This window comes from Micromys minutus, assembly GCF_963924665.1.
Source record: "Micromys minutus genome assembly, chromosome: 6".
NCBI lineage: Eukaryota > Metazoa > Chordata > Mammalia > Rodentia > Muridae > Micromys > Micromys minutus.
In genome coordinates, this window is record NC_137975.1 from 66,008,340 (window position 1) to 66,026,700 (window position 18,361).

At 42.2% G+C, this 18,361-nt stretch overlaps 1 protein-coding gene across 4 annotated transcripts in view; it reads right to left on the reverse strand.

Annotated features, from left to right (window-relative positions):
* Positions 1–18,361, reverse strand: part of TBCE (tubulin folding cofactor E) — a 34,185-nt gene that overhangs the window by 1,092 nt on the left and 14,732 nt on the right. For 2 of the 4 annotated variants that reach the window (XM_080918394.1, XM_080918395.1), the window contains exons 3-15: positions 17,146–17,230; positions 13,601–13,786; positions 11,653–11,741; positions 9,842–9,941; positions 8,902–9,004; positions 7,914–7,990; positions 5,834–5,929; positions 5,323–5,387; positions 5,169–5,233; positions 4,573–4,713; positions 3,474–3,627; positions 1,773–1,841; positions 801–860 (exon numbers count right to left, since the gene is read on the reverse strand). In XM_080918394.1, the coding sequence (XP_080774520.1) occupies positions 801–860; positions 1,773–1,841; positions 3,474–3,627; positions 4,573–4,713; positions 5,169–5,233; positions 5,323–5,387; positions 5,834–5,929; positions 7,914–7,990; positions 8,902–9,004; positions 9,842–9,941; positions 11,653–11,741; positions 13,601–13,786; positions 17,146–17,230 (1,290 nt within the window). Of the gene's footprint in view, positions 1–800; positions 861–1,772; positions 1,842–3,463; positions 3,628–4,572; positions 4,714–5,168; positions 5,234–5,322; positions 5,388–5,833; positions 5,930–7,913; positions 7,991–8,901; positions 9,005–9,841; positions 9,942–11,652; positions 11,742–13,600; positions 13,787–17,145; positions 17,231–18,361 lie in introns of all 4 variants that reach the window. The other 2 variants (XR_013975063.1, XM_080918393.1) reach the window with 2 other exon arrangements.

Here is an 18,361-nt window from a genome sequence, read left to right on the forward strand (position 1 = left end):
GCAGGTTGAGCAATATGGACATATTATGACTACTGTTTCCTGCCATGGTAGACTTCACCTCTTCAAGCCAAGAACAGCATAAACCTTCCTTATATTACTTGAGAATTTTTCAGAGCAACAAGAAAAAAGTTAATACATACACTGTTAATTTGTCATTATATACGGTTACTCAGAAAAGTTCTCTTCTAAATGCAGCTAGCTTTCCATGTACAAACTTGTTTTGTCTGATGGACACAGACTTAAAATCAATAAGCCAAATAGGGAAATGTATTTACTGGAGTCATTCAGATTCTCATGTTAACATTTCTTCTGACTTTAAATCTAACCCACTAGTCTTTAGCTATGAATCACATTAATCAAAAGCATTTATTTTCCTAATATTAATTCAGTTTCAGCAGCACAAATTTTTTTTAAGGATTCTAGAAAAAAAAAAAAAAAGCCTTTCTCCACAAATTGTTTAAAAGCACCAATTTCTCTCCTGATGAGGGAATCATCTCTAGAGTACAAAAGTCTCAGAGCATCAATCTGAGGAGTGACTCCTCTAAGGGTCTAAACATTCAAGTCCTCATTCCCATGGCTGAATACATGATCACAGCACTTGGGAGACCCACCACCATGACAGACAGGGAGTTCTCAATTTTAATAAAACTGTTTTCCAGACATGCTGATGGCTAGAAACTGGGTTATGCTTTAGACTGGGCTCTAATGAAAATCCCGTAAATCCCCATTCCAGCTCTACCAGTGTCCCCCAATGCCCCCCAGTGCTTCGCAGGCACATGGACAGCTGAGACAACTCTTACCTGGCAACTGCTTTTCTAATATTTGTTGTTCAGGTTGATTTGAGCATTTTATCTTCAGTGCTTTAAGGAAAAAGAAAAAAGGTTGATAATCACCATAGCAGGGATTTACACACATTCATGTGCCTCTGAGTAGAGCACACACTTTGTATACATAAGGCCTCAGTCTGATTAATAGTGCCAGTAAATAAAAATGTGTAGGCCAAGAGATTGCCAGGTGGTGCAGCAGTTTGATAGAACTTGACTCAATCCTCATACGTAGGTCTTAATGATATTAATTTTTTCTATTAATATTACCATAGAGCTGGGTGTGGCGGTACACACCTGTAATTCCAGGCTGTAATCCCATATGCCATCTATGGGACCTTGTCTCAAAACACAGAAATACTTTCATGTCCCAGAACTGGGGAGGCTAGAGGAGAAGGAAATTAAGTGCACAGCAGCCTGGTGGTAAATAACAAGATCTTGTCTCAGACAGCTGACCCAGTATTCAGTCACTGCTGCTTTCCCTTCATACTCCTTCCTGATGGTTAGCTAGGGTTCTACATATAGCACACAGCACAGGATTCCACATTACAGTGTGGTTTACTATTCTGCTCCCTCTTATACCTAGAAGGCTATCCAGTGAGTCTGCAATGTGGAAGCTGCCAAAATGTTCAATACACGCTGGGTGAGTTGGAGTTGACAGTGGTTCTCAACCTTTGGGTTGGAATCTCTTGGGGGTCGAATGACCCTTTCACATGAGTCGCCTAAGACCATTTGGGAAAAAAAGATATTTAACATTACAATTCATAACAGTAGCAAAATTACAGTTATGAGGTAGCAATGAAAATAATATTATGGTTGTATTGAAGGGTTGTAGCATTAGGAAGGGTGAGAACCACTGCCCTAAGAGAAGCACACTTTATCCCTCTCAAGCCCATCACCATTTGCTTTCTACCCAAGACCTCAGTGCAAATCTGAAAGGATTCTTACTTAGTAGCTGATTTTTGAGCATGAATGGCTGCTGAATTTTGAGCTCTTCATCTTCAGGTGCACCATATTCTGTTGAAGAAGAAATAAAAAACCAGAGGCCACAATAAGGAAAAAATGTTAGTGTGAACAAAGCCTCTTCCCAGGACCAACCCAACATATCACTGATCAACTACCCTGGGATTAGCCTTCTCCTGCAGGGCATCTTGCTGGGTTAGAGATAAACAGTCCCTAGGATACTATCTTATCTGTGGCTACAAGTGTTTGTCCTAAAAGCATTCTGAGTACTATCCTGATGCTTTCAAAACCTTCCAACTAGTACTTCTTTTCAGTTTTGGAAATGCCCTTTCCTTCAGTGTCCTGAGAGAAACCATGTATGATCTGGACTCAATCAGGCTTTAGCCAGATGTTAGGTCAACTGTTTAGTCCAGCTGAAGACTACTTCCTGTACCCAAAACACAGGCAGAAGCTTCCCTTATCTGTGGAGACACATTCTAGGCCAGTGGATATCTGAACCTGAATAGCATTACATAGACAGACCCCATCACTATGTCTAACACATACCTATGATGGTAAGTTAGACTATGTGCTGCAATGGAAGTTACGTGACAGAACATCTTTATGTACTTTGAAGCATCAGTAAGTCTGTTTCACAGCTGCTTTTTGGAGTTTAAGAATCTTGGCACTGGCCAGATGGTGGTGGCACATGCCTTTAAAACCCCAGTTCTCAGGAGGCAGAGGTAAGTTTGAGGTCAGGGCTACAGAGAAGCTCTGTCTCAAAAAGCTAAACCAAACCAAACAAATCATGGCACTGTCTTCATCTGTGATGGGGTATTCAAGTAAAGCCGGTGTCACAAGCACTGTGACATCTTGGTGGTCTTCCTGCTGACTCACTGACTCAGGACAGACAGCACACACAGCATGGAATGCTAGACAGGCAGTCTTGTGTGGGTAATAGAAGTGCACCACACTGCTTAGAATGGTGTGCACTTAAAACAATGACTTGTTGGTTTTTGGAGTTCTCCATTTAATGTATGGGCTCAGGTAGAGGAGTAAAGGTAAGTGAAACCACAGAAAAGGCAAACTACTGTCCTTCCCTCAGGCAACTCATAATTTACCTAGATCAGCCAGGAAATTGGACCAGCTACTGGAGTAATTTGAAAGCAATCTCCATAGGCAGCTTGTCTTCCAGCAATAATGCTCCAGCTGAAACACTTATATAGTGGGCTGCTTGTATTAGGAAATATATGAAAAGAAAAATGGCCTAAATGTGAACCATGGAATGATAAAAATGATGTGACGAAATGGAAATTACCATTGGTACCTGACTGCCCAATCCTTCACTTTAAAGCCTGGGGCCTAACTAGAGTGCACACTGAATGCCAAACAATACGGGATAAGACCTTAGGATGGGGACTTGGGAGCTTTAGAAAATACCAGTGCTTGCGATGACCTTGGAGTACTACTGCCAACTTTTAAAGGGGGCCAATCCTCCCAAAGTGCAGGTCTCTAGAGGACATATGATGACACTGTCAATTTAGTATCTGTTTTCATCTAGTTGATGTAGCCTCAGGCAAGTGCTCACAGCCCCTTCAAAAGGGGAACAAAGAGCCCCCAAAACATAGAAGGCAAAGCACAGCCTTCCTGCACTACCACATGAGAGCCCTGTTCCAGCTGGAGTCCCCACGGGCTACCTGAACGTACTGCAGCAGAGAAGCTGGTATCTAGGATGGGCCGAGAGAAACTCTGCATTTGGCCTGTTTTTGTCTGGATCTGGGTGTCCACCAGCCTTTCTCCATTCATTCCCAAAGGCTTTTCGATAATCAAGCTCTGCTCCACGCCTTTCCTCTGGAAGAATCTGCATTGATGTGAAATAGAAATATGTCTCTTAAATCATCTTCTAGTGAGCGACTCAGGTTTTACCCAGCCCTTCCTTCAGTGCCCATGCAGAGACAATAAAATGGCGAGGGGTGGTCATTACACTTCCCACCTACCCCACCCTTAAGACTTACTAGCATTGCATCCCCAAGTGCTTGCACAGTCTTCTAAAGAACCAATAACCAGGGCCAGCAAGACCTGTTCAGTTCCTCAGATCTACACATGGTAGAAGAAGAACTCTGCCAAGCTGTCTTCTGACCTTTATATGTCCACTAGTCCCCACTAATTTATTTTATGTATTTTTTTGGTGCATTTATGTACTGCACCAACATGCCTGTAGTATCTGAGGAAGCCAGAAGAGGGCATCAGATCCTTTGGAACTGGAGTCAGACACTATGGATCACTTGAAAGAACAAGGGCTCTTATCCTCCCTCATTCTGAACAGTTCAAGGTATCTGCACTAGGTACCTCGAGTCACCTCTCTTGGTTTTGAGCTACAATAGCTGGCTTCCTCTAGGAAACATCAGGGAGTGCCTAGGTATCCAAGCCTCACTCTTGCAGGGAGTGAGAAGAGAGGCATGCTCTGGGCCTTGGAATGTTCTGCCATCTTTCCAAGGACCAAGATAAAGTGCCAACACTCCACCATTCCTTAAATGGCCATTGCTGTTTAGGCAGCACAGTAAGACTGATCTGGTGCTGAATAACCAGATCAGAATAACCCTCTACCTTCCAACAACCTGTTCACCACTTTATATGTTTCTTATCATTTGTTTTCTAGTCTTTTTTTTTTTTTTTAACCTAGTGCCATGGCACTCCTGTGGTCCTAGCTACTCGGGTGGAAAGATTACTGAGTCCAGCAGCGGTACCAATAAGACTTCCTCACCAGAATGGAAACAAAGGGCATGGTCAGGGTCCTACTGTTTACCTGACACCTGTTCAGGGTCTTCAGCTGACCAATCTTGGCAATGATGATCTCCTCTGCTTTGTCTCCTTTGGTCAAAGGGTTTCTAGTGCAGGACAGGGCCTGCAGGCTCTGTAATTTATCCAACTCATTGATAAATGACCACTGAAGCAGCAAAGGAAGAAAGAAACATGTCAGGTCACATTTCTGTATTACTTGGCCTAGCAAAATGATAATAAAACTGCCTGGCTCTCACCTGAGGTACAAGGTGCCTCGTATACCAACCCACACCTTGAAGGGCTTTCATTACACCGAATACCATGTGAACTCACTGACACCCCACATCTGTATAAATAGACTTTTAACATGGTTGACTTGAGTTTTCCTCTGAGGAAGCATTTTGCTTTTGGCTTAATGTTTTTAAAAAATGTTAATAGATATGGACATTTTTGCCATGTGCAGTGAGCAGAGGAGTCCAGAAGAGAGTGTTGGCTGTAATAGCAGCCAGTATACCATCTCTCAGGCCCCTACTTTAACCTTTTTGGCAGGAGGAACCTTCAGGCTTTGTGTGCAAGGGAAGACAAGCAGTACTGTACCCTGCACACCGAAGTAGTTCTTACCTCTGATATCTGATTGTCGTTGACTATGAGGTACTTCAAGGCCGGGAACATGGATGTTTTGCACCCTAGAACAATAAAAATGAAACTGCACAGTAAGAGTGGAAAAAACAAAACAGCTAACGTAGGAGGGAGGGACATTTCTAATCTTATTTACCATTCTCAGCATCTGGAAAATGTATAGAACGAAGTCCAATGTCAGAAAGGAGTAGGTGTTCTAATCTGAAATTAAAATGTTAAATTTGATTATACAGGACACTACAAAGTCTCCTGGGGGTATCTACTAGACTAGACTAGTAAGTCTTTTCCTTTACCTTGGGTTTTCATCCTATTGTGAAAGGTCCAGAAGGGAGGTTGACAATGATTGTGCCTCTCCCTCTCCCCCCAGCTCTCTAAGATTCTGGAATGCCTGCTGTTCTGTCAAGCCCTAAGTGGAGATTTAGGTGTCACCAACAGACCAAGTTCTGCAGCTGCAGATTTTCTGGTTCCTGGTCTACACAGCATGGGGAACAAGCACATTCTCAAGGAGAGTTCAAGTTAAAACTCCCCAAGGGACTTGCCCAGTTTAGAAGCTACATTTTATATCTATTCAAAAGATGTATTTGACATATGGCGATTTGTTCACTAAAAATGATATGGCTCTTTAACAGGTAAATTTTAAGGGTTACCTTGGAAGATAGGCTATCAGGCACAGTTGGTTTTCATCAATTGATGGGTTGGAGGAAAGGTCTAGTAACCTCATTTTCTGTAGGACATTCACTGGCCTGTATTGGAAAGTAACATATTTTTTTTCAATATAGATTAATCTCTTGTTTACAAAGACAAGGGTTTAAAATAAGTGTACCTGGTGCTACAAACAGTTGGGGAGAAAGTAGATCTGGCCCAAAAAAGGCCAATCTATGGGATGCTGTGGAGGAAAAAATGCCTGCATTTGCCTCCACAAGTGAAATCATTCTATACAACACAGTTTTATAGCCTGAACTGACTCAACTGAAGATTTTTCTATTTTTCACTTTCTTTCACATACTTATTTAATGATAATATCTAAAAAGAGAAATGATGGGCCAGAGAGTTGGTTCAGCTAGTGAAGGTACTTGTCAACAAGCCTGGTGACCTGAATCCCATCCCCAAACCCACATGGGTAAAGAGAAAACTGATTCTCAAGAACTGTTCTGACACCCAAATACAAACCCAAACACACAGTCTAAATGAATTTCAAAAGCTGTATTTTAAAAGAGATGAGAACCTAGAAATATGACTCAGTGTTTAAGAGCATCTGTTCTTGATACCCCTTTCTGGCTTCCTCGGGCACTTGCATACATTCACACAGACAGATACACATTAATTTTTAAAAAGGAAAATCAATTTTTTTGTTGTTGTTCTTCTTCTTCAAGGAGTTTTAAAACTCACTTTGTAGTCCAGGCTGGTCTTGATTTCACAAAGATCTACCTGCCTCTGCCTCCTAAGTACTGTAATTAAAGGTATATGCCATCACATCTGGCTAAACCTCTGCCTCCTAAGTACTGTAATTAAAGGTATATGCCATCACATCTGGCTAAACCTCTGCCTCCTAAGTACTGTAATTAAAGGTATATGCCATCACATCTGGTTAAATCTTATTTTTTTAAGGGAGATAAAGCAAAAATATACTTAAGAGAACATGAGTCCACATGCACTACAGTATAATCGACTTAAGCAGATACTACCAATCCTTTGTTTGCTAGACACAGCCACCCACACCTATTATCCCAGTCCTAGGGAGGTGAAGGCAGATTATAAACTGAAGGTCATACTTGACACATAACTAGTTTGAAGCCAACCTGAGCTATAATAAGACCTTGTCTAGAAACAAGCAAACAGGGCTAGCAAGATGGTTCATTGCTCAGGGTTGGCAACTTGTATTCAATCTCTAGAGCCCACAGTGGAAAGGAAAAACCTCAAAGGTATCCTTCAACCACACCCTGAACTCAAACACAAACACCACATATACACACACAATAATAGAAAAATCCGTATTTACTTACTTTTAAAAAATTGCAATATTAAAGAATGGTGAGATGGTTCAGTGGTTAAAGAACACTGGCTGCTCTTCCAGAGAATTGAGCACCCACATGGTGACTTAAACCCTCTCACTCCAGTCCTAGAGGTTCAGACACCCCCTTCTGGCCTCCTTAAGCACTGTGTATATGTGGTATATAGATATATATTCAGGCAAACACTCATACACACAAAAAAATGAATTTCTCAAATTTTTAAATAAAAGAACTTACAGCCTTGTTCATGCTAGACTAGTGCTCTACAAGTAAGTCCTTGATTTTTTGAGACTAGGATAACCTTACACTTAGGATCTTTCTGCCTTACCTCCCTAGATAGCATGTACTCAGGCTCTTACTACTAATTTAAAAAACAAACAAAAAAAAGTGTACCTGATATACCCTGCACTCCACTAAAAATCAGAAAATCTAATGCATGCAAATCTAATACATTCTAATATTTTAGTTTAGGTATATCAGAATCCAAGATATTTGTTTATATAAAACTAATAAAATTCAAATATTTAATTCAGGTGTCTTTGATGAATTTTTCTCTGGTTGGAGTAATATTTTAGTTGACTAATCTGTACTACAATGAGCAAGTAACGAGTACATGCAACTACAACCTATACCTACAAATCCCTAAAGTTAGTGCTGGGTCTGAGACTTTATTCAGAATTAACTGACTAGCAATAGAATCACCAAAGTCCATTACCTTTCTGAAATGGAAATACTGTTAGACTTGAGGTAAAGTTCCTCGAGGACTGGCCATGAAGGGGCACAGTGCAGCACCTGGAAAGAAAATGGAACTCAGCGTCTGGCGGCCTCCGCAGACCTTGCTGGCCACATGACCACAGGAACTCCCTGCGTTGTGAACAGGTCATTTAAGCTGTTCTCAGGTACCAAGTGGAGGTGCAGGAGGATGAAGGATCGCATTGAAAGGCTACGGGCAGACATTCTAGCACTATTAGCCCAATAGCTAAGTCAGCACCCACCTTAGGGAATGCTTCACAGGAATGCTGACCAGTACACTGATCCTGGAGGTGGTGCTCACCTCCTTAGTCCTGATGGCACTGGGCACGTAAAGAATATGCTGAGCACACAAATGTCTCTTTGGCTCTTAAGTTTTTCCCGAGCTGTACTGCCATCCTCACTCCCCATCCCCACCCTGATTGCTAAGTGCGTTCCTATCCTCTGGCTCTGTGTACCAGAAGAGGGCAGGAGATCCTCCAAAATCGGGGGCCCAGGAAAGACAGAAGCATATATACCAAATGCCTCTGTGCCAAGGGAACCTGTGGCTACTCACAAGCCAATACCAGAACTGTGGATGACTGGGACAAGCTTGCATATAGGGAGAAGGGGAAACTCTCCTGCATGTTCTGCCCTAAGAACATCTGCAGTAACCTAGGGGAGCCAGCATTACGACTTTAAAACTTCTCATATTTGATACATGATACTGTAAGCATCTGTGTTCAAGACTCCAAAGCAATGATAGAACAGACAGGAACAGGCTGAGAAAGAGCATGGATTACCAGATCTAAAATCCCACTTCTCCAAAGGCTTACTCTTCCCTGTCATAACGTTTAGAGCACTCTAATGTTTAGATAATAAGATGACTGAAATGAAGCCAGTTAGGTTTCAATTCCCTTTTAAAGCAAAAATTGTAATCGTTTATTACTGTGTAATAAAGCAAAAGAGATTACCTCAGTCCACGTTATTCCTGTTTTGTTTAGTACTAAAGTCTTCAGAGTAGAAAATGTTCTAGTTAGAGTTGGTGAGTCAGAGGGAAACTGCAGTTTATTTTCACTGAGAAGAAAAAGGAGATGTGAAGTACTTATTCCTACACAAGCAGACCCAACACATTGATATCAACAGTCTGGGGTTTAACCTGAAGATTTGAGAGGGGTTCTCAAAGAGAAAGGTGAAGCTTGAGGTTTTCTCAGACATGTGGAGTTGACTTGAGGGGACACTAAAGGTCAAATTATACCCATCTGCTCTGTTTAAGGTGCCTTCAAGCCTGACTGTCTATTCTATGTATCTGCCTTAGCCTGGAGAAGTTTACCTGCATATAATGCACTTAGAAAGCAAGGGGAGAAGGATTGAGATGTGTTCAATAGTAGAGGACTTATGAGGCACAAAAACCTTGGCTTAGCTCCTAGCACCATCAGAAGGAAGAAAGGAGGGAAGGGGGAAGGAGGAATGGATCAGCCTAGTTGAACCCTTGAAAAATAAGGTTCTGAGATTAAACTAATCAAATATTTGGGGAGATCTTGGAAAATGTGACATTAGTAAGAAAGGTAGAGAAATTATAATCTTTATCAAAACTACATTAAGTAGTGTCCCAATGAACTATGTATTTCTAAAGAATTAAAGACTAATTCCAAATAAACAAGCACATTCAATTCTAACCCCTCTCCTCCGCTGAGATCACACGCACCATAGTCCCTCTTTTGTGGTGAGGTTTATAAGCTATGAAGATCCACCCTCTCCCAACTGATCAGGATACAGATAACCTCCTTATTCATGCACCTCAAGGAACAGTTTGAACACTGCCCTGAAGTGAACCTTTAGCAAAGTCTTGTCATCCCAAGCTTCCCAGAAAGCAACTGTCAGCTGTCAGAGAAGGCAATGTAGAGGCCATACCTGAGATCAAGGGCCTCCAGGTCTTTGAGCTGCTCTGCAATAAGAATCACTTCATCCCAAGTTGACAACAAGTTTTTGGATAAATCTACAACTCGAATATCTAAACACATTTTAAGAAAAGGTAATTTCAAAAGATTCACCAAAGACATAGAATTAGTATCACTCTAATTCTAGAATGGGAATTTTTTTTTTTAGAGGGGTTGGGTAGGAGTTGATGGCTGTCCTGGAACTCACTCTGTAGACCAGGTTGCCTTTGAACTCAGAGATCTGCCTGTTTCTGCCTCCGAGGTGCTGGAGTTAAAGGTGTGAGCCAATTCACTTGGCTGAACTGGGATTTTAACTTCTCACTGGGTACCCACTAGTCTGAATTTTTCTCCGTGAACACAAATGTTTTCATCTTTTAAGTTATCTATTAGACTATATATAGTTCATCGGTAAAATGCTTATCTAAATACCCAAAGGCCTGAGTCCCATATGTCTAGCAGCAAAACAAGACAGAGAAACACTATTACTCTGGTTCATTCAAAAGCTAAAATACTAATTTTTTTTTTTCAAAATGTGAGACAAGAATAACCAAAGGACAACCAAGCGTCACAAACTCTTGCAGGACTGTCTGCCAAAAAAACAAAAAACAAATACACTGAGTACCATCAGGCCTTGCCTTCAGCACTGCCTTAAACACAAACCTGTTTATATTACATGCTCCTGTGCAAACACACACACACTCAGAGTGCACACCCATCTTTCTCTCCATGGCACGGATCCTAAGCCCACAAATCTCAGCAGTACTATCCTAGGAGAATACAAGGGTGGGAGCAACACTGGCAAGAAAGGGGCTGAGAACTCAAGGTCTGCAATGTGACTTATCTCTGGTTCAGGACCACAAACTTAGAATAAGACTCTGGGGCCACCACACATGCATTGAGGCTTAAGGATCAACAGCTATGCTTTTAAGGAAGTCACAGTGTAACACAGTCCCAGGCCATACGATAACGGACTGCCTAGCATTCCCATCCGATATGTGTGGGTGTTACTGTGGTATTCTATGGTACAACTAAAAACATTAAACATGCATGAACTATGGAGACAGACAGTTGTGGAAGCTCAGATGAATAACCATAGTAGGCTGAAGCCGTTTCCAGGCCAGCCTAAACTACATTATCAGTTCCAGGACGGCCTGGGATAACAGTATGAGGCACTATCTCAAACAGTCACTAAAACCCTCACAAACGTGGAGAGCCTGCGTTACCTCCCTGTCTGGAAAGGACTCAATCTCAGAAGGAAACAGGCGAGGAGCTCCTCAAGGAGCACAGGGTAAAGAAAGGGCAACCATCACAATCTGCAAACCCTAATCTGCCAACATGTCATGTGCCCATATCCATGCAGCTCTCAGCTTTACTGGGAAACTTTCTTCACACCTGAACAACTGAGGAAACCTGGGGTGAAGGGGTGAGCAGCGACCCCCTGGGAGTATGCCAACCAACTCTGTCCCTTTGCTAGGAGGCCCACCTACAAACTTCTACTCTAAGAGCTAAGAACGGAGACTCATACTGTAATAGCAGCCCTTGGGGAAGCTGAGTTAGAACTACTATGAGTTCAAGGCCACTGTCAGATACATAGCGAGTTCAAGGTTAGCATGAACTATAGAGTAAGACCCTATCTCAAAAAAGTAAAAATCCCCTCCCTAGTACCAGAAAATGATATTAAACAATTTCCACTTTCATGTGCCATACCTGCAGGCCAAAGGGTCTGGGAATGTACTTAATTCAAGCAACTGAAGGTGTCAGCCCCCAAAATTAGTTTAAGGATACTGGGGCAGGCTTCAGCAATTCTTCCTTGTTCACCAGCACAACTCACGGCACACTTCCACAGGGAAATCTCCTGCAATGCTCTCAGCTGACTGGAAAACAGAGTGTAGATGTAAGTCATATGCTACCCACTGGCCTTATTTAAAACCTTATTAAAAAAATACCAAAGATATCTAAATGCCAGCACCCACCACACAAACTAAGGTGCAAAGCGCTGCAGAAAGGAGAGTGAGATGAAGCATCGCAAACAGCAGCTGTAGTCCTGGCACCTCCCTGACACCCTGCTCTCCCCACTCCCCAGCCCACTCTCCAATCACAGCTGCTACCAAACTAATCCTGACTAAAACTGTGCCTCCAATTACTGTTGTATCGTATATCATGAAATGATGTGACACTCAGATTCTCCTATGACTTCTTGCCTCTAAGGGATACTTTGAGGCGGTTGGGTTTAGCACTATTACACGTAGAGCTCTAGAACACTTGTCTTTATACCTGACAGTGTTTTACTGTGTGACTAGATCCCAATAAACTTACTAATTTTTTTGGCTAACAGTTGGCAGTTTCCCAAAATGCCGAAGTGACACCTGGCACTGAGACAGAACCCCTCTAGGGACGTGTATATTTTTTCTTTCTTTCTTTCTTTCTTTCTTTCTTTCTTTCTTTCTTTCTTTCTTTCTTTCTTTCTTTCATTCATTCATTCATTCATTCATCCACTCCATATGTTCTGTTCCTCTAGGGAACCCTAATACAGACAAGTTCAAGTACTAACACTGAGGATTACATTAACCATACTTCTATTCATTACTCATGCAGACTGACATCTTATTATCATGTAGAGACATGGAGGTCTTTGTCTTCACAGATAAACAAATGGGAACCTAGAATGAGAGTTGTGACTCTGAAGGATGAAATGAGGCTGGGTACAGACTTTTTAATAGCCTAGAGACCTTTGCTCTATAAGATTAGAGATTTTTCTGGTACTGGATCTTCCCACAGAACCTCATCATGCATTTGTTTTCTATCCCATCTCCATTTACTTTACTTGTTCCTTAGTGGGCGTTATGTATGCTTTATTGTGCACAGGGTCGAGTTCATTTTTAATAGGAACGTTTCCACCAAACTGTGCTCTACTTAGATGGGCTTAAAGTAAACCACTCATATCAAACTCCTAAAGTTTGAACACAGGCTACTTCCTCAAGGATCATCAACTCTGCGGGCTTTGGAGGTTGCAAACTCCATCCCACTTTACCTCATCAAAAGCAGAGATCAGAAAAACTTTGTGGAGTCAGTTCCACTCTTAAATGGGTTCTGGGCTCAAACTCAGGTGACTAGGCCTACATGGCGGGCACCTTTAGCCACTGAACTATCTTGCCAGTTCTTTCTCTTTTTTTTTATTATGTTTGTTTTTATTCATGTATGTTAATGTTTTAGCTACATGTATATGTATATGTATATGTATGCATTACCCGAATGCCTAGTAATGGTGGAGTTCAGAAGAGGCCATGAGATCCCCCGGAACTGGAATTATATAGACAGTTGTGAGTTGTGAGCTTTGCTCTATGAGTGCTTGGAACTGAACCTGGATCCTCTTCAAGAGCAGCAAGTGTTCTGAAGCACTGAGCCATCTCTCCAGTGCTGAGTCCCTCCCTTTTTTATTTTTGTTTTGTTTTTCTTAAAGTATAGGATTTCATTTAGCCCAGGTTGGCCTTAAACTGCCTACATAACCAAGAACAATCACTGAATTCCTGGATCCTCCCGCTTCCCCTTCCCGGGTGCTTTCCATGGTTACCGGTTTGAATGAACCACCATACTCAGCTACACTGAGGGTTTTCATTTCCCCAATAATCAGTGCTTGTGCTCTCCACATTTCAAGCCATTGTGTGAGTGAGTTACAGGAATCAGCACAGTCTGGGGACTCTGAAAGCCAGGCCACAGTATCAGCCGTACTTACCTCTGCTTCTTTGTAATATGCTCAAAACCAATAGTTTGCACTTGTTTACTTCCAACTTTTAAGGAACACGATTTTTCATCATCATCAGGTCCATCTTCGAGCACATAACGCTTCTTAAGGGCAGTAAGAAAGTCTTCTCCGAAATTCACTTTGTTTGGACGAACAAAAGAACCTCCTGTTGGGTGCCTGGGAAAGGAGAGAAATAAATATACAGATATTTTCTCCTACTGAGCATGGTGTCAGAGGCCTGGCAATCTCAGATATTTGGAAGGCTGAAGCAGGTTCCAGACTTGCTCTAGAGCAAGTTCAAGGCTAGAGGGCTCCTGTGACTATAGCTCGGTGTTAACAAAGTTGCCTAGTGTTAAAAAAGCTCCAGATTCAATAACTAGTACAAAAGAAAAGAAAAAGAAAAAAGGAAAGGATGTCTACAAAGAAACTTATAAAACATGAAATCTTAGTGGCTTTTAAATAGTTCTATCTGCTAAAATAAATACAATGTAAACAAAAATGTACTGAAGAAAAATTTATAATCTCTACAAGTGATCGTAAAGGTTCTGAGCTTACACAAGCATGTGAAATTCCTACAGACAAAAATATGGACAGATAATTCACATTAAAGAGAACAAAAATATTAGATCCATTGGGAAAATTCTACCTTTCTAATGATTAAGAAGTGTAATTTTTTCCTACATTTGGAGATAAAGGCAGGGGTATCTTTATGAGTTCAAGGCTAGCCTGATCCACAGAACAAGTTCCAGGACAGCCAAGAATATGCAGAGAAACATGGTGTTGAAAAACAAAACAAAAGCAAAAGCTTAGAAAAAAATTGTTCATAAACAAATGCTGAAAAGATTTTTAAAGAAATGCTGGAGTTGGGGAAATAAGATGAGGATTTGTTGCTGTAAATAATAAAAAAGGGTGCCCTGTCTCCCTGCATAAAGACATCATCTTACAAGGATTAGAAAGAGAGGGGGAGAGGGAGGGAGGGGGGCTGAATGACCTGCTGCTGGGCTGCCCAGACCCTCAGTGTGTCAGTAAAGTACTTCTTGTACAGCCTGGTGACCTCAGTTCAATCCCAGGGACCCATTTAAAGGTGGGAGATGAGCACTGACTCCGTAAAGTCTTCTTTACCCTCCACACAAGCAGAGCTACACAAGCACACACACACACACACATCATGCACATACACAATAATTTTAAAAAAACAAGAAAAACCAAACTAAAACGCTAATGTTTATATGTTAAGTAGCAAAACTAAAGAAGAGACATTTTAGTTTTCAAACACTGCAATCTAAACTTAAAGAAACTACAGGCTGGAGAGATGGCTGCTCTTCCAGAAGACACTGGTTTAATCGGCAGCTCCAACACCCTCACAAAGACATATATGTAGGATGATGTCATTATGCAGCTAGGCAGGACCAGCCTATCACTGGGTGAGAAGGAAGGGTAGGCGGGGAAACGTCTAGGAAGGAGGAGCGGAAGAGGAAGCAGGAGAATCAAGAGGGACAGAGGTGGAAGTAGAAGGAGCTGGGGACAACATGGTGGCGGGATGTGGATATTCTCTACTCATAAATACAGGTTGTTATGAGCATTTTGGTGTGTTCTTTGTTGTGGCAACTTGAGTCCAAAAGAGGGTGTAGTGTCGGAACTCACAAAGCTCTCCTCAGAGTTGGTAACAAGCTGCCACGGGAAAGCGAGTGAAAACAGCAGGCTGGGACGGCCGTGGACCACCGGGGTCAGAAGCAGACAGGGCGGGCAGCGCAGACTGCCTGCCTGGGTCAAAGGAAGCCGGGATCACCACAGGAACTGGGTGCTGCCTTTTTTATTTATTTACTGCAACACATATATGCAGGCACAGTACCAATACACATAAAATGAAAAGTGATAAATTATTTTAAAAGTAAAATGTAAACACTAAGTAGAATCTAAGAACATTGCCAGTGTGTGATGAGTGACGGCACATACCTTCTACCCCAGCACTCAGGAAGCAGTGAGTCAAGTCAAAGGTCATCCTAAGCTACATAGCAAGTTCTATGCCAGCCAAGGCTACACAGTGAACCCTGTCTAAAAACTACTATTAAGATGAAAGGGGAGAGAACACTGCAAATCTCAGGTAGGGGCCGTGGAGTCGCTCAGTGGATGTGCCTGCTGGGTAGCATGAGTGTCCACATAAAAGATGGCCACGGCTGACACAGCACTAGGAGGCAGGACAGGAGAGCTTTCCTGGGGCTCCACACCTGCTACTCCAGCCAGTTGGTGAACTCTAAGTTCAGTGAACTGCCTCAAAAAAATAAGGTAGAGAGAGAGAAAGAGAGAGAGAGAGAGAGAGAGAGAGAGAGAGAATCAAATGCTGACCTCTAGCCTTTGCACACACACACACACACACACACAGAGACATGAACATTTAGGATAAAAATTCATTGGTGGCTTTGCTTCCCCTATGACTGTTCTGTCACTTAGCAATGGTAATGAGCTAGTGAAAAGGAGAAGTTTATTATTTTTGGTTGTAGGCAGATGGAGAGTGTGGGGTTGTGTCAGGGGGGCTGCACAGTTGAGGCTGTGCATGTTATAAATCAAAGATCTCAATCCCAGCAGGTCTGTCCAGAAACCAAACATCCCAGTAAATGATAAAAAAAAAAAAAAAAAAAAAAACACTAGCCAAATGCATGCCCATGAGCAACAGATTTCCAGAAGATATATTGATTTTAACAGTGATTTAGACAGAAACCAGTAGTAGTCTAGATTAATGTCAATATGCTACAGCGAAATACAAATTCTGAACCTAGGAGGAAAATGGACTAGTTCCAAAGTGGCCTTATCCCACTAGCACCTAGTGCTCATAACAAGAAAACAAATGGCAGGTATAGTGATATTCATATTTTATCCTAGCACTGAGGAGGCAGAGACAGAACTCTGTAAGTTCGAGGCTTGTCTGTTCGACATGAGTTCCAGGTTAGCTGGGAAGAAAGAAGAAACCAAGGGCTAGTCAAGGCATGGTGGTGTATACCGATCATCCCAGAACTTGAGAGGTAGAGGCAGGAGGATCTCAAGTTCAGAACCAGCCTTAGCCATACATCAAGTTAGAGGCCAGCCTGTAAAATATGACTAAAACAAAAAGGGGAATGAAGTGGGAAATGGTTCAGTGTGCAAACATTAGGACTCAGTATCCCCAGCACCACGCGCAGCTACACAAGCCTATAACCCTAACACTAGGGTGTAAGGCAGAGCTAAGAGTTTCACGTGTTTGCCTGCCAGCCAGTCTAACCAAAATAGTCGTTCTAGGTTCAGTGAGAGAGTTCAACAGAAAGCAAAAGACAACACTCCTCTAGCCTCTTGTCAGGGGCATGTACTGTTCGAGATTGTACCCTCCTGCTTCTACCACCTGAGTACTGGGATTAAAGGCATGTACCACCATGCCAGGCTGAAACACCCTTTCTAACTATTCCATATGCCACCCTGACTATTCACTGTCCAGCAATGCTTCCTCCGCTCCAGCCCTACTCTGTGACTAACTATGTCCTTGCCCGTCCGTAAGGAATGTTTACCTGCATTTAAAATACACAGTCCCTTCGTGGCTCCCATCATGCTTTCCTCTCTCGGGATTGTCCCACTCAACTCCTAACCAGAGTCCTAGCAAAAGAAAAAGAAAACACCAAGTGACAAAGGTGACAGAGGGATGCTCTATTCTCCTGCAAGCAAGTGTATTCGTAACAGAAGCTGCATCACACACAATTAGGGGACGGAACGTCTCAGGAATCTCCTGGGAGCTTCAGTTAAACAATGCAATAATAGAATATGTGGGCTAAAAAGCTACCAAAGCCCCAGAAAACATGAACAGCTAAACTTTACTGGATATACTAAACATGAATAACTTGAAGGTATGGTACCAAGTGAAGAAAAGTAACAGAGAATCAAATATGGCTCACTCCACACAGAGGGGATACAGGGATCTCTCTCTCTCTCTGTTGAACTAACCATTGCATAAACTAGCTAATGTCAGATCGTAACTCATAACTATAATCAACATATGATTAAAATGGCAAATTCTACCCTAAGTACCTGTCAAACATCTGAGGGAGGAAATATTGAAGATGAAATACAGGTAATTTCAGTCCAAACAACTCAAGAAAAAAAAAAAGGCGTTCAAAGAAAAAGATTTCCAGATAGAAACCTGCAAGGAGGCAGGAGGCTCAGACCCCTGGGTAAGACTACAGCACAGTGGGCAGTAGATCCCGGGCATAGAGTCTAAACAGGAAAGCCATCCAGGAACAGATTAGGGATGAGCATGTGAGTGCAGGTTCCCAGAAGGACGAGTGTTTGAGCCCTACAGATGGAGACAGAGAACTATGAGCTGATCACAAGTCCCTACAAGAAATACTCTTACTGCTGAGCTATAGCCCTTGCCTTGTTTTTGTTGTTGTTGCTGTTCGTTCGTTTTAAGACATGGTCTTTCAGTGGTACCTGAGGTTCTACATGGTAGGAGAAACGACTCTTAACAAGTATAGTGGAAAGTGTGCACATACATATACACACAAATAAGAAGAACATAAGAGATCCTATGATTGAACTGACTTGCTGAGCATGAAAGCCAAACTAAAGGAACTTAAGGACCAGAGTGTTGCTCAGTAGCAAAACACTTGCATAGTGTACGTGAGGCCTTGTGTTCTACCCTCAAGGCCGGGGGAGGGGCTCCTCCTGTTAAAAGGAGCAGCACTGGACTACAGATCAGACCTACTAAATCAGAATTCCTGGGCAAAAAAA